The sequence below is a fragment of the Monodelphis domestica genome, chromosome 1 (genome assembly GCF_027887165.1).
Source record: "Monodelphis domestica isolate mMonDom1 chromosome 1, mMonDom1.pri, whole genome shotgun sequence".
In the NCBI taxonomy this organism is placed as follows: domain Eukaryota; kingdom Metazoa; phylum Chordata; class Mammalia; order Didelphimorphia; family Didelphidae; genus Monodelphis; species Monodelphis domestica.
The window spans coordinates 96,862,396-96,887,234 of record NC_077227.1 but is presented as its reverse complement, the minus strand read 5'-3'; the positions used below and the strand labels follow the sequence as shown (position 1 = coordinate 96,887,234).

Here is a 24,839-nt window from a genome sequence, read left to right as displayed (position 1 = left end):
GTAAAGAAAAGGCCAGACCTGAACAGAAAATTTGATGTCCAAGCACAGAACTCAAGAGAATAATCAAAAGGTAATTTAAAAAGAAGGGAAAAAAGAAAAACAAAACAAAACAAAAAACATTTTTAAGAGACTCAATAAGTTAAAATGATATATATCCCTATAAGAAAAGAGGTCATTGTTAACTCTTAAAAACTGTTGTTATTACCTGGGCAGCAAAAGAAGTACACTTAGAGGGAACAGCGACAAACTGTATAGGATGAAAGGACAAGACATAAATAGATATATAGATATATGCATGCAAAAATACATACACATGAGTATGCATATATATATATATATATATATAAACATATATATAACTAGAGCTTAAAATAGGTTAATATTAAAAGAAATGGGAAAAGAAACAAATGGGGGTAAATTTATATGTCATAAAGAAGCTCATGGTGGGAGGGGGGGAGAACATCAATACACTGGAAGGGTAAAGAGGACGGAGACAGGAAATACTCAACTTTTACGTGCTTTGAAAGTGACTCAAAGAGGGAAAAACAATCCAATTCATTGGGGGCAGAGAGTAGATTTGCTCCCTATAGGGGAGTAGAAGAGTAAAGGTCTGGTGCGGAGGGAAGCAGTACAAGAGAGGGAGGGGGAGGGGGCTTAATTTTAGAAAGACTACAGAGAAAATAAGGAAAGGGGGTGGAATAAGAAGGGAGGGGGGAGAAAGGGAAGTAAAATAAGGGTGGGAACAAGGGGGACTGTTTAAAAGCAAACATTGGTGTAGGAGGAAATAGTGAAAGAAGAAAAGGCAGGAACAGGAACAGAAATCAAAATGCTGGGAAATACACAGCTAGTAATCATAACTCTGAATGTAAATGGAATGAACTCACCCATAAAACCCAAGAGAATAGCAGAGTGGATTAAAATCCAAAACCCTACCATATGCTGTCTACAAGAAATACACATGAGGAAGGTAGATACACATAGGGTGAAAGTAAGAGGGTGGAGGCAAATCTATTGGGCATTAACTGACAAAAAGAAGGCAGGAGTCACAATCATGATATCTGACAAAGCCAAAGTAAAAATAAATCTAGTTAAAAGAGATAGGGAAGGTAATTACATCCTGATAAAAAGGCAGAATAAACAGTGAGGATATATCTGTACTCAACATGTATGCACCAAATGGCATAGCATCCAAATTTCTAAAGGAGAAACTAGAGGAGCTCAAGGACGAAATAGATAGAAAAACTATACTAGTGGGAGACCTGAACCTTCCTCTATCCAAACTAGATAAATCAAACCAAAAAATAAATGAGAAAGAGGTAAGAGAAGTGAATGCAATCTTAGAAAAACTAGAGTTAGTAGACATGTGGAGAAAAATAAATGGGGACAAAAAGGAATATACCTTCTTTTCTGCGGCACATGGTACATTCACAAAAATTGACCATGTATTAGGGCACAAAAACATTACAAACAAGTGCAAAAGAGCAGAAATAATTAATGCAACTTTCTCAGATCACAATGCAATGAAAATAATAATTAGTAAGGGAACATGGAGAGGTAAATCAAAAATTAATTGGAAATTAAACAATACAATTCTCCAAAACCAATTAAAGAACAAATCATAGAAGCAATAACTTCATTGAAGAAAATGACAATGATGAAACATCTTTTCAAAACCTATGGGATGCAGCCAAAGCTGTACTCAGGGGGAAACTCATATACTTGAGTTCATATATTAACAAATTAAGAAGGGCAGAGGTCAATGAATTAGGCATGCAAATTAAAAAATTAGAAAGTGAACAAATTAAAAATCCTCAGCTGAAGACTAAATTAGAGATCCTAAAACTCAAAGGAAAAATTAATAAAATTGAAAGTCAAAGAACTATTGATTTAATAAATTAGACAAGAAGCTGGCACTTTGAAAAAACAAATAAAATAGACAAAGTACTAGTCAATCTAATTAAAAAAGAAAAGAAATAAACCAAATTGACAGTATCCAAGATGAAAAATGAGACCTCGCCTCTAATGAAGAGGAAATTAAGGCAATCATTAAAAACTACTATGCCCAATTATATGGCAACAAATATGGCAATCTAGGTGATATGGATGAATACTTACAAAAATATAAATTGCCTAGACTAAAAGGAAGAAATAAATTACCTTAACAACACCATATCATAAAAAGAAATTGAACAAGCCATCAATGAACTCCCTAAGAAAAAATCCCCAGGTCCTGATAGATTCACAAATGAATTCTATCAAACATTCAAAGAACAACTAATGCCAATATTAAACAAACTATTTGACAGAATAAGCCAAGAAGGAGTTGTACCAAATTCATTTTACAACACAAACATGGTACTGATCCCAAAGCCAGGCAGGTCAAAAACAGAGAAAGAAAACTATAGACCAATCTCCCTAATGAATATAGATGCAAAAATCTTAAATAGGATACTAGCAAAAAGACTCCAGCAAGTCATCACAAGGGTCATCCACTATGACCAGGCAGGATTCATACCAGGAATGCAAGGATGGTTCAATATTAGGAAAACCATCCACATAATTGACCATATTAACAAGTAAATTGACAAAAATCAAATGATTATCTCAATAGATGCAGAAAAAACCTTTGACAAAATACAACACCCATTCCTATTGAAAACACTAGAAAGTATAGGAATAGAAGGGCCTTTCCTAAAAATAAACAGTATATATCTAAAACCATCAGCAAACATCATCTGCAATGGGGATAAACTAGAAGCCTTCCCAATAAGATCAGGAATAAAACAAGGATGTCCATTATCACCTCTATTATTTAACATTGTTATAGAAACACTAGCAGTAGCAATTAGAGAAGAAAAAGAAATTGAAGGTATTAAAATTGGCAATGAGAGACCAAGCTTGATAGCTCTTTGCAGATGATATGATGGTTTACTTAAGGAATCCTAGATAATCAACCAAAAAGTTACTCGAAATAATCAACAACTTTAGCAAAGTTGCAGGATACAAAATAAACCTGCATAAGTCATCAGCATTTCTATATATCTCTAACCCATTTCAGCAGCAAGAATTAGAAAGAGAAATATCATTTAAAATCACCCTAGACATTATAAAATACTTAGGAATCTATCTGCCGAGACAAACACAGGAACTATATGAACACAACTGCAAAACACTTTCCATACAGTTAAAACTAGATCTAAACAATTGGAAAAACATTGATTGCTCATGGGTGGGACAAGCTAACATAATAAAAATGACAATCCTACCCAAATTAATTTACTTATTTAGTGCCATACCTATTGAACTACTAAAATTTTTTTTACTGAATTAGAAAAAAAAATAACTAAGTTCATTTGGAAGAACAAAGGATCAAGGATATCCAGGGAAATTATGAAAAAAAAAATGCAAAGGAAGGAGGACTTGCAGTCCCAGATCTCAAACTATACTATAAAGCAATGGTTATCAAAAAAAATTAGTATTGGCTAAGAGACAGAAAGGAGGATCAGTGGAATAGACTTAGCGTAAATGATCTCAGCAAGACAGTTTATGACTAACCCAATGACCCCAGCTTTTAGGACAAAAATCCATTATTTGATAAAAACCACTGGAAAAATTGGAAGACAGTGTGGGAAAGATTAGGTTTGGATCAACACCTCACACCCTACACCAAGATAAATTCAGAATGGATGAATGACTTGAACATAAAGAAAGAAACTATAAGTAAATTAGGTGAACACAGATTAGTATACGTGTCAGACTTTTGGGAACGGAAAGATTTTAAAACCAAGCAAGACTTAGAAAGAGTCACAAAATGTAAAATAATTTTGACTACATCAAATTAAAAAGTTTTTGTACAAACAAAACCAATGTAACTAAAATCAGAAGGGAAGCAACAAATTGGGAAACAATTTTCATAACAACCTCTGACAAATGTTTAATTACTCAAATTTACAAAGAGCTAAATCAATTGTACAAAAAATCAAGCCATTCTCCAATTGATAAATGGGCAAGGGACATGAACAGGCAGATCTCAGCCAAAGAAATCAAAACTATTAATAAGCACATGAAAAAGTGTTCTACATCTCTTATAATCAGAGATGCAAATCAAAACAACTCTGAGGTATCACCTCATACCTAGCAGATTGGCTAACATGATAGCTATGGAAAGTAATGAATGCTGGAGGGGATGAGGCAAAGTAGGGACACTAATTCATTGCTGGTGGAGTTGTGTATTGATCCAACCATTCTGGAGGGCAATAAAAGACTGTCTGCCCTTTGGTCCAGCCATAGCACTGCTGGGCTTGTACCCCAAAGAGATAATAAGGAAAAAGACTTGTACAAGAATATTCATAGCTGCGCTCTTTGGGGTGGCCAAAAATTGGAAAATGAGGGGATGCCCTTCAATTGGGAAATGGCTTAACAAATTGTGGTATATGTTGGTGATGGAATACTATTGTGCTAAAAGGAATAATAAAGTGGAGGAATTCCATGGAGATTGGAACAACCTCCAGGAAGTGATGCAGAGCAAAAGGAGCAGAACCAGGAAAACATTGTACAGAGACTGATACACTATGGTACAATCGAATGTAATGGACTTCTCCATTAGTGTCAATGCAGTGTCCCTGAACAATCTGCAGGGATCTAAAAAACAGTATCTACAAGCAGAGGATAAACTGTGGGAGTAAAAACACCGATGAAAAGCAACTGGTTAACTACAGGGGTGGAGGGGATATGACTGAGGAGAGACTCTAAATGAACACTCTAATGCAAATACCAACAACATGAAAATGGGTTCAAATCAAGAACACATGTGATACCCAGTGGAATCGCGCGTCGGCTATGGGAGAGGTGGTGGGAGGGGGGAGGGAAGAAAAGAAAAATGTGCTTTCTTACTTTGTATTTTCTTTATTTCTTAATTTCTAATAAACCTCTAAAAATATAATACTTTTATTACTAGAAACTAAATTTTAATCTTAACAGTTTTGGCTAACCACGTTGGAAAGACAAAATACCCTCAATCTTCTGATTCTTTTCTCTACTGTTAATAAGTTCAGCTTTTAATAGCTACTAGTTGTTTTTTTTAAGCCACATTTCTCTGGCCAAGTTTTTTACCCTGGCAAAAGCGGTTGCTGATTCAGTTCATTCCAGCCATCAAGATAGCTTACCTGGCTCCTGCTGCCCCACCCTCCTGGCTGCTGCCTGCCTGTTTCTGCAACCTGGACCCGGCTCCTGCTCCTGGTCTTCTCTAGCTCTTCTGGCCCAGCCCTGGCATGGCCTCCTACCCAGATGGTTCATTGCCCCAGGCCCAACCCCAGGACCCAGGCTGCTGGTAGCAGACCCAATTTCTTCAGGATCAAAAACCAGCTGGTAAAAAATGGGGATATTTTTCCTTAGGCTACAATTAGCCTCCATGTGGACTGGGGGCAGGGGATCACAGGGAGGGAGAAAGAAAGAAAAGAAGGAAGAGGCTTTTCCAAACAGGAATTTAAAGCACGGCTACTTTAAAAGGATATCTTTTGACTGTACTGAATCTTTCATTTATATCACTTGAGTGCCAGGGGAAACATTCAGCTCCCTGCAATTCGTTATCCAAATTTGTGATTCCTCACTATGGGAAGTGAATTGAGAACCAGGTCTAGAGACAGGAGGTCCTTGGTTGAAATCTGGCCTCAGACACTTCCTGGTGGTGTGGCCCTGGACAGGTCATTTAACCCCCATTGCCTACCCATTACCAATCTTCTGCCTTCTGACAATAGGCATCTAAATGGATAATTAAAAAAAAAAAAAGCCAAGGAATTTTAAAGAGACTGGAGGTTATATCTTTAAGGCATTTCGGACTCCACGTTTTATAAAAATCTCTGTATTCTATTGCATTTTGCTGATTGTTTTGTTTAAGGTTTAACTTGTGATTTTAAGTTCATATATTACTACATTCAATACTATTCTGTTATACTGAATCTTTTTAATGTACTGGGTTTTAACTACTGCTAAATTCTGTTGATTTCCCCCTATAACCATACTGAACAAACATTATTGAGTAAGCCCATATAAAAACAGCTTTTCTATTTTTGACTTTGTAAATTGTCACATAGAGGATAGATGGACTCCATCAGAAAATTGCTATAACAACCTTTGGAAAAGTAGTTAATCAGCTAAATAGCTCGTTTTAAGGGTTTTGTTTTTTTAAGGATTCTTTAGACATTATTTTTAGAATTTTTTTCTTAACAATCTCTGGTCATTTTGCCTGCCACTAACACGAGGTAAGGCCCATTTTAGTAGCTGAAGTGAAATGCAATTATAGCCCCCAGCTCCCACATTTATAAAAATGTGAATGGAAGCTGGGCAGTTAATAAATTGCAAAGTTTAAATTCCTTTTAAGAAGAAATTTAGGTTAAGAAACATGATACCTCTCCGAATCCAGAAACTGAACTGTTTGGAGAAGACACCATGAAGATGCCTCCAGAAAAGGAGCACCTCTCATTTATAACTCTTTAGCTCATTTTACTTCCACCAGAATAATATCTAGATTTCTTGATGATGTTCAAAACCCGAAATAAGTTTTTTTTGTTTAAAAATATGTTCACCAAAGTTGAAAGATTTGCTATGTCTGCAATCTATCAGTTCATAGGCTTTTAAAAATGCCATACAGCAACTTATATGAAAAATGATAGTGTGTTTGTTTGCTATTGTAGTTAACTAGGCTATTGAGAATTTTGGGGATATTGATAACTACATATTTGTACTACTGTTCAATTCATTTGCTTGTACTCACAGTGGATCATGGCCAGATATGAAGAGGAAATGGATCTCATTTTTGGTGAGAAAGCCTTGTATTCTATATTTTCTTAACTGACACAGTGTGTCAATAATTATAAGCTACATTTTTGAATTTTTAAAACTTTTATTATATTTTCCTGCATGTGCAATATACTATTTCAATCTTTTTTTTTCTCCTTTTCATATTTGAAGTGCATGTCACCAGTATTAAGATTTTCTTTAACTTTTTGATTTTGCAATAGTTAAAGTTTAACATAAATTTGCTAATGCATGCCCCAAAAGCTTGAGACTATAAAAATGATGCCAATAATTGTTTAAAAAAAAATTATGGGACTTTGCTTAATGATTCTGTCTGATTCCAGGACAAGATATACAAAAGGGCCACTGCATAGGGCCAAAGATAAACCAATCCAGCAAGGATTGATGCACTTCTAAGCCAGTACAAAGGGCTTAAACCTAGTGTGAAGACTCAAGGTTGTGATGCTTAACATACATTAAGACATAGGCCTTCCTTGTATCCACACTCACTCTGAAAATACTTACAGATGAGTATCCCAAACTTGGCTCCTACTTGGCTTCTATAATCTAGTCCCTTTTCTTTCTTTTCTAGTGTGGCAACTTTTTGTAGTCCTCGCTCCTGACTGGGTAAATGCTTACTTGCTTAGATCATTTTAATTGGGCCCTGATTCAAGGACCTGTTATAGATTTACTTTTCCTTTGCTTGGAATTTTTAGCTATAAGACTTTGATAGTCTATATTTTCATCCAGAAATTTTCTTTATTATTTGGATTTTCTGATGTCCTTTTAATATCTCTTGCCAATTGATTCATATACCTCATAACTCTGTCATGCATCCCTAAGTGATTCCTGTGATTTTTAATCACCCTCTTCACGGGGAAATGTAAAAATATTATTATTTTAAATTGAAAAGTTTAAATTCCTTTTAAGAAGAATTTTAGGTTAAGAAACATGCTACCTCTCCAAATCCAAAAATGAACTGTATGGAGAAGACACCATGAAGATGCCTCCAGACCACAAGCTGCACGAGAAGATCAAGAATGAACTTTGGGTGTGGTTGATTGAACATTTATTTGTATGTATACTTTCATGCCAAAGGGGACTGCCCCCTAACTGGCTTTTTGTCAATGCATCTAGCAATTATTGGTTTTGTTCGTTTTTTCCTCTTATCCTCAAATTATTGTAATCTTTAAGTTATGTTTTCATGATCCTTTTGGGGAAAAATCTTTTCCCAACAGGATCAAACAGAAAAATGTAAAAATAGAGATTTGAACCCCAGACTTCAATCCCCAGAAGTCCTTGCTAGTTCCCAGAGTGCCCTCTAATCTCCCTGAATCTCACCTGAGTTCGAGAACACAATGGCTATTTAAACTGACTGTAGTGCCTACTCTCTCTCTCGGCTTCCGCGTCTGGGCACATGCATCTTTATTTCTTAATCTTTAATAAACATCAAAAAAATATAATACCTTTAGCAGAGAAACTAAATTTTAATCTTAACAATAGTGATGAGAAATGCATGGCTCTAAAGTCCTATATATGCTGTCATATTTATGGGGGCAAATAGCTTTCAGTTTTATTTATTTTTTCTTCCTCTTCTTTTTCATGAAATTTTTTTTATAGGGTATGGTTTCCTGAAAGAAAAAAAGCAGAAACTCAAAGGGAAATCAAGACATTATAAAATCAACTATCAAAAAAAATTTTAATGTAAAAAGGAGGAAAGGATCTATTTGTCCAAAAATATTTATAGTAGCTCTTTTTGTATTCACAAAAAATTGGAAATTAAGGGGATGACCATCAAAGTTGTGGTATATGACTGCTGTAATGGCAATCTATTGTGCTATAAGAAATGATGAGCAGGATGATTTCAGAAAAGCCAGGAAAGATTTTTACAAACTGATGAAACATAAAGTGAGCAGGACCAGGAAAGCACAAGTATGTACCGTAACAGCAACACTATATGATGAGCAATTATAAATGAACCTATTCCAAAGACTCATGATGAAAATTACCAACTGACTCCAAAGAAAGAACTAATGGATAAATACAGATAAAAACATACTTATTTCACTTTCTTCATTTTTTGAGATCTGTTCCACAAAATGACTATAGAGAAAAATGTTTTACATGAATATTAAAAATACTGAAAATTGTTTTTATGTGAAATTGGGGAAAAACAAAACATTTTTAAAATGCAAGTTATTATGAGAGGGTTTAAAATAGTACTTTGTTTGTTTTATAACATTCTACTCATAATTATGTTTTATCAGATGTCATGTATTCTAAAAATGCAAATATAACATACCTTTTAGGAAAATACAATCCACTTTTACAACATTCCACTTAATGACCTGGTTTCTACGAAGATGTTTTTAAAAACTCAGTTCTTTCCTACAATTATACTGGCTGGGAGATAATATCTCCTTCCCTTAACAACTTTTCCTTAACTTGCAATACAAATTTAGAGAGTGTAATTGTATCACCATGTTATTTTCTGTTTTCAGACATCTAAATTCCATAACTTTAATGCAAATGTAAACATCTAAAAATGAGACATCAAAGCTTGCACAAACAGGAATAGAATACAAATTAGTTTACATTGCAAAAATGTAAAATGATACTCTGGAAGGGTAAACATTATTGAGAAGGAACAGAACAGTATAAAATGGGTCGCTGGCAGAGGAACACTTTGCACAAAAAGAAAAAAAAAGCCAAAACTCAAGAATACAAAACAAAATTGGATCATAGATTAAAATAAAATATAAAATTTATGAAAAAGGTTTTATACTAAAAAAAGCAAAGAAGAAAAAAAGTTGCCTATATAAATCTGTCAAGCATGATGCCAAAAAGTGTCAGGCACAATAAAGAACAGAAAACTAATGATTCATGGGAGATGACATCACAAGAAAATTATCAATAGAACCTAGAGGCCTCTACATAGATGGGCAGTAAAAAGGTAGACTAGGTAAACTAGACCTCATAGGTACTGCCAAGATTTGGTAGGATGGAAGTTATGACTAGTATTATGACTGGTCTAAGTTTCTAGAAAGGTATATTTATTCAAGAGGATGAAAAAAGATAAAAAATAGAGAATAACACTGTACTTGAAAAAGACATGTATAAGGAAATCTAGGGACCTGAGGGACAAAACACATGGAGATTATTGGGATCAACAATATTTTCTTAAATTGTATTAAAAATTACCTAGAGAAGAGATTAGATGCTGATCAAAAAACAGATCACAAACTTAGCACAAAAACATACCATTTGGGTAGTAGATGCCAACTATCTAGACATATAGGTCCTCTGACAAAAACAAAGAATCTGATAAATCTGTGATTTGACTAAATAATAACTTCATTCTTCAAAAGTTGAACACAGTAACAAAGTTACTACTCATAGCTGATTTTGATCAATGAGAAAGAACTAAGTAGGAAGCACAGGGTCAACTCCAACAATGATAGAATTTGTGATAGAGAACAATGGAAAGCTGGGCATAGGTAAACAACATAACCTAGATTTAAGGAGGGCAGGTTTCATAGGTTTCATAGGGCAGGTTTCAGAAGAAAGTATGGGTAGGAACCAAAAGCTTCATGTTTTGTAGAAAAAGTTATTCAATAAAGGTAGAAGGGGTCAGCTGGTAGCTCAGTGGATTGAGAATCAGTCCTAGAGAAGATCTCAGAAACAAAATTCTGAAAATAGAAATTATTCCAAAGAGAACAAAAGGATCTACATAAGGAAACTTACATAATTATCCATGAAATTCACTAGAAATAAAAAGAAGAAAGATGACCAATTGCAAGGGCAAGTAATAAATACCAACTGTGGTGATATTCTTTGGGAACATTGTCAGGAGTGCTGAAGTGCCTCTGAATGAACTATGGCTGATAAAACCCTAAAAACTAAGCAAAATAAAATGTTTTTTAAAGAGCTATATTTGGGGCAAGAAGATCAAAGAAGGGATGGGATTACAGCTCAGGTGGGAATGAGATGATGATAACTGGACTATGGTAAAAAGGCTGAAATACTTAAAACTTATTTTGCTTTTGTTTTTTCTTCTAAGGAGAATGCCTCAGGACAATGTTTCACAGGAAACAGAAATCTAAAATAAGTGAGGAAATACTAAATTTAATAGCTAGGGGCAGTTAATGAGTTCAAGCCAAATAAATGTTTATTATTGAGCAGGTAGTGAAAGTAATCTTTTAAAGACTTTAGGAAACAGAACAGGAAGGACAAATGCTGTCCTGATGTTTACAAAAGGTTTTGAAAAGGGTGAAATATACAAACTACAAATCAATCAGTTTGACCTCTATTTCTAGAAAAATTATAGGATTTGGTAGTCTTTTACACACACACACACACACACACACACACACACACACACACACACACATCATTGCCTCCCTTTATTCAGGTTTTTTATGAGTTATTTATAGAAACAGATAAGGACTTTGACAAAATAATTCTAATATCTTTAAAGGCTTCATTTCTCAAATATATAGAGAACTGAGTCAAATTAATAAGGATACAAAAGTCATTCCCCAATTGATAAATGGTCAAAGGATATGAACAGGCAGTTCTCAGAAAGAATTATCAATGCTATATAGAAGAAAAAATGCTCTAAATCATTACTGATTAAATAAATGCAAATTAAAACAATTCTAAGATACCCCACATTTACAGATTGGCTAATATGACTCAAAAAGAAAATGATAAATGTTAGTGATGGAGGAAAATTAGGACACTAATACACTGTTAGTGGAACTGGGAACTAACACAATCATTCTAGAAAGTCATATGGAACCACATTCAAAGGGCCATGAAATTATGTATAAATACCCTTTGAACCAGCAATACCACAATTGCGTCTGTATCTCAAAGAGATCAGAGATAAAGGGAAAAGACTTACTTGTTTAAAAATACTTTTAGCAGCTCTGTTTGTAGTGGTAAAGAATTGAAAAGTATATAGGGAAGTTCATCAATTGGGGAATGGCTAAACAAGATGTGATATATGATAATGGCATACATCATAAGAAATGATGAGCAGGATGAGTTCAGAAAAACCTAGAAAGACTCATATGAATTGATACAAAGTGAAGTGAGCAGAAACAGAAGAACACTGGATACAGTTTCAGAAATACTGTACCATGATCAACTGTAAAGAACTAAACTATTATTGGCAAAGCAAGGTTCTAATTTAACCCCAACACTCATGATGAAAAATGCTAAAAAAAAGACAAACAAGGAAAGTTTGGAGGCTGAGTACAAATCAAAGCATTCCATTTTTTACTTTATTTCCTTCATGAGTTTTTTATTGTATATGTGATATGTGTTTTTTTTCATGGCATGAGGAATATGGAAATACGTACTGCATTGACAGCACTGGTATAACCTATACCAGACTATTTACCACGTTGGATTATAAATTACAAAACATCATATAACAATTGTCAAAAAATGTTTCTACATCTAAATGAAAAAAAAATTTCAAGTTAAAAAATAAAATAAAACAAATTGTCCAGTGGAAGAGCTACATGAGAAAGAAATAATAAGTGCCTGTAAACATGTTTTTTATTTAAATTTTTTAAATAAATAAATGAAATGAGAACATTTGAAGGAAAACTTTGGAAAAGAAATAAATATGGAAGAAAGAATTAGAAAATGAATTAACAAATTGAAACAAAAGATTAAAAAAGCTTGTCCAAGCAATATCCCACCTGAAAATTAGAATGGAACAAACAGAAGCCAATGACTACATGAGACAATATGAAATACAAAGTCAAAAGACCTAAAGAAATAGACTATCAGGACGCTCAGAGAAAAAACAAATAGCCTAGAAATAGATCAAAGAGAAAAAAAAAATTAAAAATCACTTAACTATCAGAACATCGTGATCAAAAAAAAATTTTTTTTAAACTCTAGACATCATGTTTCTAAATAAATCTTATAAGAAGTGTCCAGACTGGAGGCAGATAAGTGGCTAAGTGGACTGAGAGCCAGGCATGGAATTGGTAAATCTTGGGTTCAAATCTGGCCTCTGACATTTCCTAGTTGTGTGACCCTGGGCAAGTCACTTAACCACCATTGCCTAGCCCTTACTACTCTTCTGCCTTCAGAATGAAAGGGTTAAAAAAAAAAAAGTATCCAGATCTTAGAACCAAAAGAAAAAAAGTAGAAATGGAAACAATCTCCAGTCACCCCTGGGAGAAAACCACAAATGAAAAGTACCAGGAACATTATAGCCTATTGAAAGAGCTTCCAGATCAAGGAAAAAATAAATACTACAAGCATCCAGAAAGAAAGAATTCAAGTACAAATGAGTCACAGTCAGGACTACACAAAATTTAGAAGCCACCACTATAAAGGAGCAAAAAGCTTACAATACAATAATGCAGAAGGTAAGGGGTATATAGGTTTAAAGATAAGAAAACTTTATCCAGCAAAAGTGATCATAATACAACATGAGGGAAAATGGAAATTGAATAAGAGAACTTCCAAGCATTCCTGATCTATGGAGCCCAGAGCTGTGCATCTTTGAAAGCAAACAGTTAAGAAAAACATAAAACAATAAACATGAACAATGATAATTAACTAAAAAAGAATAAACTGCTTATATAATATAGGGAGAGGATACATATATGTTCTATGTGTATCCTCTGATACACATCAGAGGAATTTGTCTGTATTCCCTGAGTGGGAGCCCTGCCGTGCATCCTCTGAGTCCTGTCATTTTCAAGTGTCAAAGAAGAATACTAATTAAATAAGAACCATCTACTACCAAAGAGTGTTTGGTTCAGTTATATCCTAATGATCCTAAAAATGGAAAGAGATGGGGAATGGAATTAAGGGGGAGAAAGGGTTAGGGAAAATTATCTCACATAATTAGGTTGCAAAAGTAGACATCTATACAATGAGGGAATGGAAGAAGCAGCTGACACTTCAACCTCACTCTCAAATGAACTATCTAAAGGAAAGGAATACATATATAATATACACAGATATACATAGAGTCTTAGATACAGAAATACATTTCATTCAACAAAGAAAGAAGAGAAAGAGGTTAGAGGAAGGGCAAATTAAGGAGAGGCCAGGCTTAAAACAAAATCTAAGAGGGGCAGCTGGGTGGCTCAGTGGATTCAGAGACAGGAGGTTCTGGGTTCAAATATGGCCTCAGACACTTCTTAGTTGTGTCACCCTGGGCAAGTCACTTAACTCCCATTGTCCAAGCCTTATTACTCTTCTGCCTTGGAACCAATACACAGTATTGATTCTAAGACGGAAGGTAAGGGTTTAAAAAAAAAAAAAACTAAGGCTATGCAAAAACATAGATCTGGTTGAGATGACAAAGAACGAGAATCTGAGGGATAGTCAAAAACTGGGGAATGAACATAATATATTATTGTGTTGTAAAAAATAATTAAACCATTTCTGAGAAACCAGGGAATATTTCTTTGATCTGATGCCAAGTGAAGTGAAAGAAGTACGATTCATAATGAAAGTAATATGGTAAAGGCATATAACTTTGAAAGAATTAGAAACTCTTATCAGCATAAAATTCCATAAGATGATGAAACATGCTACCTAATTCCTTATAGAAAGAAGAAGGATTCAGAGTACAGAATGAAATGAATACTTGTTTTTGGACATGGCCAAAGTGGTGAATGTCTATATGCTTGTAACAGAGTTTGTCTTTAGGTATCAAGCTTGCATGTGTAGAGGGGAGGGATTGGACAGGAGAGAAAGAAAGGTATCATTACCTTGATTACCAGGAATCTGAATTTGATGTAATTAATTTAGTATTTTTCAACTAAGCAAAGATATACATACTTAAAAAAAAGTATTACATGTGGAGAAAAGAGAAGGAAAGTATCCAGAAAATAAATATATGATGTATATCTTGTCTTAGATCTACTTTGGGGAGTTTTAAGGAAATGTCCTTCCAAAACAGAAAGTCTCTAACTGTTAAGCCAAAATACTCTGTGAATGGAATTAGAGATTACTTTGGTACTTCTATCCATCCTAAATCCCAATGCCAGATTAAGCTTCCTAAAACAGAGTTCTATTATGCATTTCCCTTCTCAAGAATCTTCCACAGTTGCCCACTGCCTACCTGAAGTCCAAATGCCCAACCTTCATATTTGAGGTCCTTTGCTACATGTCCCCAAATGTCTAAACATGCCCTTCACTTTCCAACCTAATCATTGTTGTTCATGCTTTTCCCTCTACCCAGAATGTCTTCCCATAGTATCTCGACCTTTCATCATCCTGAAAGGAATTATATGAACACAACTACCACACTTTCCACACAATTAAAACTAGATCTAAATATCTGGAAAAACATTAATTGCTCATGGGCAGGACAAACTATAATAAAAATGACAATCCTACCCAAATTAATCTACTTATTCAGTGCCATACCTATCAAACTACCAAGAAACTTTTTTAGTGAATTAGAAAAAATTATAACAAAGTTCATCTGGAAAAACAAAAAACAAAAATATCAAGAGAACATCAACAACATGAAAATAGGTTCTGATCAAGGAATACCCAGTGGAATTTCGCATCAGCTATGAGAAAAGTGGGGGTAGGGGAAGGAGGGAAAGAATATGATTCTTGTAACCAAGGAATAATGTTCTAAATTGACTAAATAAAAATTTAAAAAAAGAATATCAAGGGAAATAATGAGAAAAAATGTGAAGGATAGGGGCCTAGCAGTGCTAGATCTTAAACTATAGTATAAAGCAGTGATTATCAAAACAATATGGTACTGGCTAAGAAACAGAAGGGAGGATCAATGGAATAGAAAGGGGTAAATGACCTCAGGAAGCTAGTATTCCTTAAACCCAAAGACTCATGCTTTTGGGACAAGAACTCACTATTTGACAAAAACTGCTGAAAAAATTGGAAAACAATATGGGAAAAATTAGGTTTAAATCAACATCTCATACCCTATACCAAGATCAATTCAGAATGAGTGAATGACTTAAATATAAAGAAGGAAATGATAAGTAAATTAGGTAAACATAGAATAGCATCCCTGTCAGATCTGTGGGAAAGGAAGGAATTTAAGACCAAGCAAGAGATAGAGAACATTGCAAAATGTACAATGAGTAACTCTGACTATACCAAATTAAAAAGGTTTTGTACAAACAAAACCAATGCAACCAAAATTAGAAGGAAGGCAACAAACTGGGAGAACATTTTTATAATAAAACTCTGACAAAGGTTTAATTTCCCAAATATATAAGGAACTAAGTCAAATTTACAAAAAATCAAGCCATTCCCCAACTGACAAATGGTCAAGAGACATGAATAGACAGTTTTTCACATGAAAAAATCAAAACTATCAATAAGCGCATGAAAAAGTGTTCTAAATCTCTCCTGATTAGAGAAATGCAAATTAAAACAACTCTGAGGTACCACCTCACACCTAGCAGATTGGCCAACATGGCAGCAAAAAAAAGTAATAAATATTGGAGGGGATGTGGCAAAATTGGGACACTTATACACTGCTGGTGGAGTTGTGAATTTGTCCAACCATTCTGGAGAGTAATTTGGAACCATGCCCAAAGGGCTTTAAAAAAATGCCAGCCCTTTCAGTCAGCCATACCATTGCTAGGTTTGTTCCCCCAAAGAGTATATAAGGAAAAATATGTGTACAAAAATATTTATAGCTGCATTCTTTGTAGTGGAAAAAAATTGTAAAATGGGGGGGGGGGGGAGGGTATCCATCAATTGGGGAATGGCTGAATAAATTCTGGTATCTGATGGTAATGGAATATTATTGTGCTGAAAGGAATGATGAACTGGACGAACTATGTGAACTAGAAAGACCTCCAGGAATTGATGCAGAGGGAAAGGAGCAAAACCAGGAGAACACTGTACATAGAGACTGATACATAGTGGCACAATAGAATGTAATAGACTTTTCTACCAGCCAGCAATGCAATGATCCCAGACAATTCTGAGGGACTTAGGAGAAAGAATGCTATCCACATCCAGAGAAAGAACTATGGGAACAGAAATGCAGAAGAAAAACTTATGATCGATCAAGTAGTTTGATATAGATATGATTTGGGTTTTGATTTTAAAAGATCACCCTACTGAAAAATAGGAATAACATGGAAATAGGTTTTGAACAATGATACATGTATAATCCAGTGGAACTGGTTGTCAGCCGGGGGTGGGGGGACACAAAGGGGAATCATGAATCATGTAATTATGGAAAAATATTTTTTAAAAAAGGAAAAAAATTCCACTTGATGGCAAGATCAAAAGCAACCTCTTTCTAAAGGGGGAAAAAAAGGAGTACATAATTCTATGCTAGAAGTTTTCCACTTTAATTCTAATTCAGGTCTCTCTGAAATAAGTACCTAAGCTTTCAAGTCTAATAAAACTTTAGTTATTCTTCAAGGTTCTGTCTAGGTTCTTTTCTCTTTTCCCTCCATCCTATTGCCCATGGTGATTCTCATCAGCTCCCATGGCCTGAAATACCAGCTCTATGCTAATGATTTTCAAATCTACCTATCCTGCCCCAAACTTTCTGCTGACCTTCCACCTCCTTGAATCTCCGACTGGATGTCCAGAAGACATATCAAACCCATCAAGTACAAAACTGAACTCATTATCTTTCCCCCTAAACTTTCTCTCCCCTTCCTCCTACATTCCCTATTACTCTAGAGAGCATCTTCCTAGGTTCCTAGGATTGCAATTTACAAGTCATCTTGGATTCCTCATAATTTCTCATCCCCTATATCCAATCTGTTGCCATGGACTGTCCATTTTCATATTTTACAACATCTCCTGAATATGTTCCCCACTCTCCTCTGACACCGACACCGACACCACTCTAGTTAGCAGGCCCCTTCTCACTTCATACCTAGATTACTACAACAGCCTGCTGGTGGATCAGCCTGCCTCAAGTCTCCTTACTTCCTGTAAAGCCAGTAGGCTTTATCTAACTCTTCTTAATTCCAATTTCTTGGTGTGCATATTGGCTTGTTCCAGTAAAGCTCCTGGAGGGCAGGGACTATCTTTTCTTTTTGTATCTACAGCACTTAGCATAGTGACTGCCACATAATGGGTGCTTAACAAATGCTTGCTGATTAATTGAAGTTCCTTCTTCATGACAACCCTATGAAGTGAGAGCATTACAGATCTTCTCCCCACTGAGCCTATAGCTGCATACTTCATAAGTGCTGGATGTGAAATGTGAACCTCTCTGCTCTATGCCAGACAGCCTCTTTATGAATGCCAATATAAAGACACATGTATACATATATGTGCTTGTATGTATATGCATATGCATATGTATAATATATATGGGGAAGGGAGGGAGATAGGGGAAAACAGAGAGAAGGAAGGGAGGAGGGGGAGGGAGAGGGAAAGGAAGAGAAAAAAAGAAAGAATATGGATGCACACACAATGGAGGGGAACTAAATTCAGCTCACTGTTATACTGTCCTTTTGTGGGGGCCAACATTTTTCCTATCATAATTAAGACTTGAAAAATTCTCACAAATACACAGCAATTCGCTGAGTAAAAAATATAGTACAAGACACATCCTTTGTGGAGCCAAAGGATCTTAGTTCAAATTCTAGCTCCAATACCTGGGGGGAATGGAGATAAGCATTAATATACTGCCAATGTGCCAAGTGTTTTACAACTATTATCTTATTTGATCATCACAATAACACTGAGAAGTGCTACTATTATCCCCATTTTACTGACAAGGAAACTGAGGCAAAAAGGTAAGTGACTTGCTGAGGTCATACAGCTAGTTAAATGTCTGAGGACACATCTGAGCTCAGATCTTCCCAACTCTATCCAGGCCCAGTGCTCTTACCCACCACATCACCAAATTTTCTCCAGTTTTTGATGAGCTTGTGATCCCAGACAAGGTTACTTAACCTCCCTGGACTTCATGGGCTTTATATGTAAAATGGGAATGAGATTAAACATCTTAAATTGTGAAGAAACAGAAGTCATCATCTAACCCTAGGCTTCATTTTACAGATGAGGACCTACCTCTCAACATGGCTACTGCGAGAAAGACAGGTTGTAAAGCATATGGATTTGAATAAATCAAAGTTATTATTATTATTAAAGCAAGAGTTTATGAGGAAAATTGCATGTAAATTCCACTTCTGTATTAGCTCTCAAATCTTTTTTCCATTTGCCCTATTACCATCCTTATTCAAATGCTTATGACCTCTCGGACTATTATGAGAACTTTCTGGAATGTACCATTACTAGATTACTTTCCCTTGTGCAGACCAGATTATGTCACTTCCAGGGCTAAAAATTCTTCAATGACCCATTAATATCCAAACTCCTTTATTAACTGTATTAAATAGACTAAATAGCTAGATGAATGAATTAGCAACACCTATTTAGAAACTATAGCTATTTGATTTTTTAATTGTAGGGATCAGTATAGTAGCAAGCAAATAATCTAACAATATTTAAGAAAGCAAAGCTATCTGTGGTACTTATTCCCAGCTTCCTTAAGTTTAATATAAACTATATGTGCAAAGAAAATTTATCTTATATTATTACCTAAAAACAAATATTTGTTTTTTCAACTAATGAGTTTTCTTCTAAGTTATGACACATATATTATCACATTATTTAGGGACCATTTTTTAGTTCAAGTTTTAGAACTCCAAGTTACCTGGCCAAGCCAAGTTGTCTGTTGTTTAACTTTTTATTTAAAAGTGTTTGAGGGGCATCTAGATGGCTCAGTGGAATGAGTGCCAGGCCTAGAAATGGGAGGTCCTGGGTTAAAATTTGACCTTAGCCACTTCCTAGACATGTGACCCTGGGCAATTCTAACCCCCAAGTAACTCTTCCTTATCTTCTGCTTTGGAACCAATATTTAGTTTTAATTCTAAGACAGATAATGAGTTTATAAAAAAAAGCATTTGAGCTATTTTGTCCATTTTAAATGAAACACTTTCTATTTAAAACAGGTTCATTGAATAGAAAGAAAACTTTAGCGGCCATTTTATACTGTCTACTCATTCCATTAATAATTACCCAATTTCTTGGAATACCTAAAAGGCAGTCTTAGAATATATCAGACTTGTGGGTTTCATCTCTGCCATCAACTATTCTGAAAAGAGCAAAAAACTAATGGTCTAGTTATGCAATCTTTATTTATCTGAAGTTTAAGTTTGCCTACTTCTACCCTGAAAGGACAAAAGTAAAAGTTGCTTCTTTAAACAGGACTGGTTTGTGAGTTGGAAGGGGCCACGGAGTTAATTTATTTCATTTGAGACATGACTAAACTGAGTCTCAGGGCAAGGGTTAAGATTATGGAGGTAGTAGAAGGGAACAAGCCAGATATTGGAAACCAAGGCTTGAACTTTCCTGAGCCTCTGTTTACTCAATAAAAAAAAAAAAGAGGGATGGAAGGGGTTAGACTAGATGACCCTGGGGGTCCACTCTAAATCTATACTTCTGATCTTGATTAAAATCTAGAGCCACATCTACCAGACTACACTTAGAATTGTCAAAATCTTGTTCAAATCACCCTAGGAAGCTACAGCTTTCCATGATAAAGATCTTATGGGTTAAACAAAGAATCTCATTTGTGACTTACATAATTAAATCACAAAATTGTAAAGAGTTAGATTAGTAGTAAGTATATTATAGCTCTTGAAAAGGGTGCCTTTGGGATTCATCTATTCCAATTTGTTCTTCTTGGAGGTACAGTAAGATAAAATTCCACTAATATAGAATACAACATAGTCAATTCCCCATCTGTTGTCTTTCTTACTTTCATGTTTCCAAGTTGATGATTGGTTTATTCTAGAAATGAAAAGTACCCTGGATAAAGCACCAAACCTGGAGTCAAGATGATCTGAACTCAAATCCAGCCTGAAACATGTTTTAGTTGTATGACCCTGGGCAAATCACTTAATTCTTACTGCCTCAGTTCCTCATCTGTAAAATGAGCAGGATAAGGAAATGACAAATCATTCCAAAATCTCGGCCAAGAAAACCCAAAATAGGGTCATGAAGAATCAAATATGACTGAACAACAATATAGATGACAAAGGGCAGTATCTATTTCTGGTCAGAGTTAAGAGGTCTGTTACCCAGAGGTCAGTCTGCACAAGATCCTATAATGTATGTTAACATCATGTTAGCTTTCTATACTAAATTTCTGAAAAGTATATGCAAAGCTCAAAGGTTGGAAATAAAAATATAAAATCGAATGCTACTTTAGAAATGACTTTAAAAAAAAGGAAATGAGCAGCATGAAATCATGAAGTTCCTCCAATTCTACTCAATTAATCTTCCTAGATTAAACAGAGAACATTTATTTAATCCCCATAAACTGCTTCCCCATATTACTCCTTTCAAGTTTATTTTTTTAAATGCCACAAATTAGAAATAAAATTAAATCAAAGGAATCATACTACACATACAATAAGTTAACAGTAAGAAAAGTACTTTCAAATCTAGCCTCAAACACTTAAGAGACAGAGACAGAGAGAGAGAGAGAGAGAGAGAGAGAGAGAGAGAGAGAGAGAGAGAGAGAGAGAGGTTACCGTTAAGGTTATTTGTACCCTGGCCCCACTACAAATATTTGTATACATAATAAATTTCAGTACATAAGCTTAAGGGCAATGGTCCCACATGTTTTTATATGGTAGCTGCACCTGAGAGCCAAAAAAGTCGATTACAAAGGGTCTTAATTTTTTGATGGGGACTAATAAGGAAACTGCATCCTTAACTACTATGTACCCTGTTTTGCAGAAGTAGAAGGCAAAGTTGTTTCAGACACTGTTACAAAACATACAAGGGTGCAAATCAGTCCTCCTATGCTTATGCCCATCCTTCACACCTGGAAGCCAGTCCTAGTGCAGTTTCCCAAAGAGGCCAAAATGAGGTGAGGCAAAAAGCCTGTGATGCTGCTGCCCTCAATACAGCGGCCGCATCCAGAAATAGCTGCTGGACAGAACTGAGCCAACTCTTGTGGCACCTTGACACCTCAATAACAGCTAGAAAGGAGAGCTTCAGTCCCTTATGCATACAGCAACACCCTAATAACATTTTGGGGGAAATGTTTTTCCTTATAATAGGTGTACCTCTGAAGCTACCTATATATTTTGTGAAAATCCTGAATGGTCTCACGCAATCACAAATAGCTGCTGGGCAGACTCCGGGCCAACTCTGGTAGCACTGGGGTACATTGTCAAACAGCTAGAAGAGGGGCAACTAGGTGACTCAGTGAATAAAGAACCAGAAGGTCCTGGGTTCAAATGTGACCACCGGGACGTCCTAGCTGGGTGACCCTGTTTTGTGAACAATCCTGGAGATCGCCAGGCAAAGCCCTTTAAGCTTACAGCACATTTGAATACATTCATTCCCGCCATAGCCCGAGTCAAGTCCTCGGGCAACGTCCTAGCCTCCACACTTTGCCCTCGCCTCCTCACTCCCCGCGCCCACGTCTTTTCTTTCTCACCTGATCTTGTAGTTGGGTATGGTATGCCTGCGTTTGATGACCTTTTTAAGTTGGTTGATGATAATATTGGCGAGCTGCGGCATGGGGTGCCCCTCGAACTGTGACTGCACCTCTAAGTCCATCACTGGTTCCTCCACGAACGAGAAGGCCCAGTGAGTGAAGGGTGTGCGGGTGAAGATCAGCTGAATCTTGCCCTTCATGCGGGCCAGCTTGACAAACAAGTAGGCGGACCTGCCGAAGACAAGGTCCACGTCGATGGCCATGTGGAAGCCACCATTGTACTCGATGTCCAGCTCAAATATGAGTTCCTCTGGGCAGGCGGTGGGAAGCTCCTCATGACTTTTGGTGGAGGCCTCGGGTTCGCCGGTGTACGAGGGCACTACCGGCCGGAGGAGGCGGACAGTCCTAACGAAGGGCACAGCCTGGCCCAGGTACACTTCCCGCAAGCTCAAGCCTTCCAGCACCCTGCCGGCCGTCTTGCTCTGCAGTAGGTCCTGGAACTCCACTTTGATCTTCTTGGTGACCCAGCGCCGTGTCTCGGTCGTATCCCGTAGCTCCCGAAACAGGAACAGTATAATCGCATTGAGGAAGTAGCAGGTCTCCACGGCGCGCGACATCTTGGAGGTCCGGTGGCCAACGCCGCTCCCACTGGACTTCCTCTTTTTCCCGAAGCCGCCATAGAGGTAGTCGCGGAGGTGAAGGCCCGGCACAGGGGAGGTATAAATCAAGTCGGCGGAGGACGCCGCGACGGGCTTCTTGGGCCTACTGCAATAGAACAACAGAAACTGGAAGAAGATTGTAAGGAAGGAGCCGGCAAGGGCAGAAACTGCTATGATCAAGAGCAGCTCCATCCCCGCCAGCCGCCGCAGCCGGCGAAGCACCTGCTCCGGCCCGGACCCGCCTCCTTCACGCCGCCGCCGTCCCCGCTGACTCCATCTTGTGGACATCAGGCGGCGTGCTGAGGTCGGGGTCGGGGCGAGCGACTCCCCCCGACCTCGTCCTTAGGCCAGGGCTACGGTGGTCGAGCCCTGGCCACGGCCGGTGTCTCCCCTCGGGTTTCCCCGGCTGTTGGTAGGGGTGGCCGTGGCGGGGGCGGGGGGAGAGGGAGGAGAGGGTAAGGAACGGGACGGGTCGCCTCCCTCCCGCCTGCGCTCATTGGACGAACGGCATGTTGCGTGGGCCCCGAGGAACGGGCTCGTTCCCCCGGCGTCGCTAAAGGCCTGCCCCTTTTGCGCGCGCGCGTATGTGCAGAGAAGGGACGCTTCTGCCTCATCTCCGGGAAGTTGGGTTCTCCCTGCCCCGCCCCCACCACCCACCGACCGCCCTACCGCCCTTTGTCCGTTGTTCTTCCTTTCCTTTCCTACTATTGAGGGGCGCGCCTGGCCCTAGGGGGGTAGGATTTGAGAGAATCAGTCAAATTAGAAATGTGCCTGTGGAAGTAGCTCAATATATTATTGATAAATTATTCCCTCCCCTCTCCCTTCTGCCCCTCCCACCTTTAGCTTGGCGGTGGTCCCTGGCACCCCTTGGGGAGAGTTGAATATTGACTCAAGTTCTCTCGGGAGCTGAATTGGGTGTCTTCTCTTGGCAGAGCCCCAAAGTTCCTGTGCAAAATCGAGGCGGAAACCAAATTACATGAAATAACCAAAGATTTAGAGATCTTTTTTATTAATCAAGATGGTCTGTAGGACTGCCAATAGGATTGCCAAGAGCCTTGGTTTAGGAATCAGATAATCAGATGGGTTCACATCCCAGCTCTACTACTTAGTTATCTGCGTAGGTTGATCTTGAGTAAATTCTCTTCTCTCTGGATCTCGGTTTCCTCATCCAAAAATCAAGAGAGATTGAACTAAACTAATCTCTCAAAAGTACTTTCTAACTAAACTATAATCTTTTGGGTACTTTGGGGTATAAAACGAGTACTAAAAAGAGTAAATCAAAATCTCTTCTTCAAGAAGCTTGTAATTTATTGGGTAGTTTATACAGCTGCTTGTTGGGACATTAGAGATCTGGAAGATAAATGAAGGGTTTGAACAAGGTTCTCTCAGCTCTGAATATATGATCCTACTCCATTGGGGGGGGGGTTGTCTAGGTTAAAAAATATCCTCAGTTTAAAAATCATAGATTAAGAAACTAAAGCTAGAGAACTGAAATGGGCTGCTTAAGATGACAAATATTAATTAGTAGAGTTAGGTAGCCAAAAAGCAGAGAGATTGTCTTTTCCTGAACTTTTTATATTTTTTTTATGAGTTTGCCTTAATTACCCCATTTAGCCTGTCATCGTTTTCCTAAACTAAGAAAAAAAAGTGATATTTCAATTAATTTGTTCATGTGAGGCTTTCAGATAACTAAATGAAAGTAAAACTTTTAAATTCAATGATAATTATACTCCCCAAAATCCAAATTAATAAGGATTGTGTGATTAGTTACTGCATGATTGGTATAAATATTAAATGCTGTAGAATTTTAAAGAAGGGAAAAAACAATGAGAAGTTGAGGTCAAGAAAAGGCTTCTTGGAAATGAGATGTGATCTGAGTTTTGAAGGATAAATAGACTGATGCTACTAAGAAG

At 36.9% G+C, this 24,839-nt stretch overlaps 1 protein-coding gene across 2 annotated transcripts in view; it reads right to left on the bottom strand.

The window, feature by feature from the left end:
* Nucleotides 1-23,487, bottom strand: part of PDZD8 (PDZ domain containing 8) — a 158,145-nt gene extending 134,658 nt beyond the window's left edge. The window contains exon 1 of one of the 2 annotated variants that reach the window (XM_007478927.3): nucleotides 22,268-23,487. In XM_007478927.3, the coding sequence (XP_007478989.1) occupies nucleotides 22,268-23,214 (947 nt within the window). In that variant the 5' untranslated portion in view covers nucleotides 23,215-23,487. The remainder of the gene's footprint in view (nucleotides 1-22,267) is intronic. The other variant, XM_001377255.5, reaches the window with a different exon arrangement.
* Nucleotides 23,488-24,839: the final 1,352 nt, after the last annotated feature.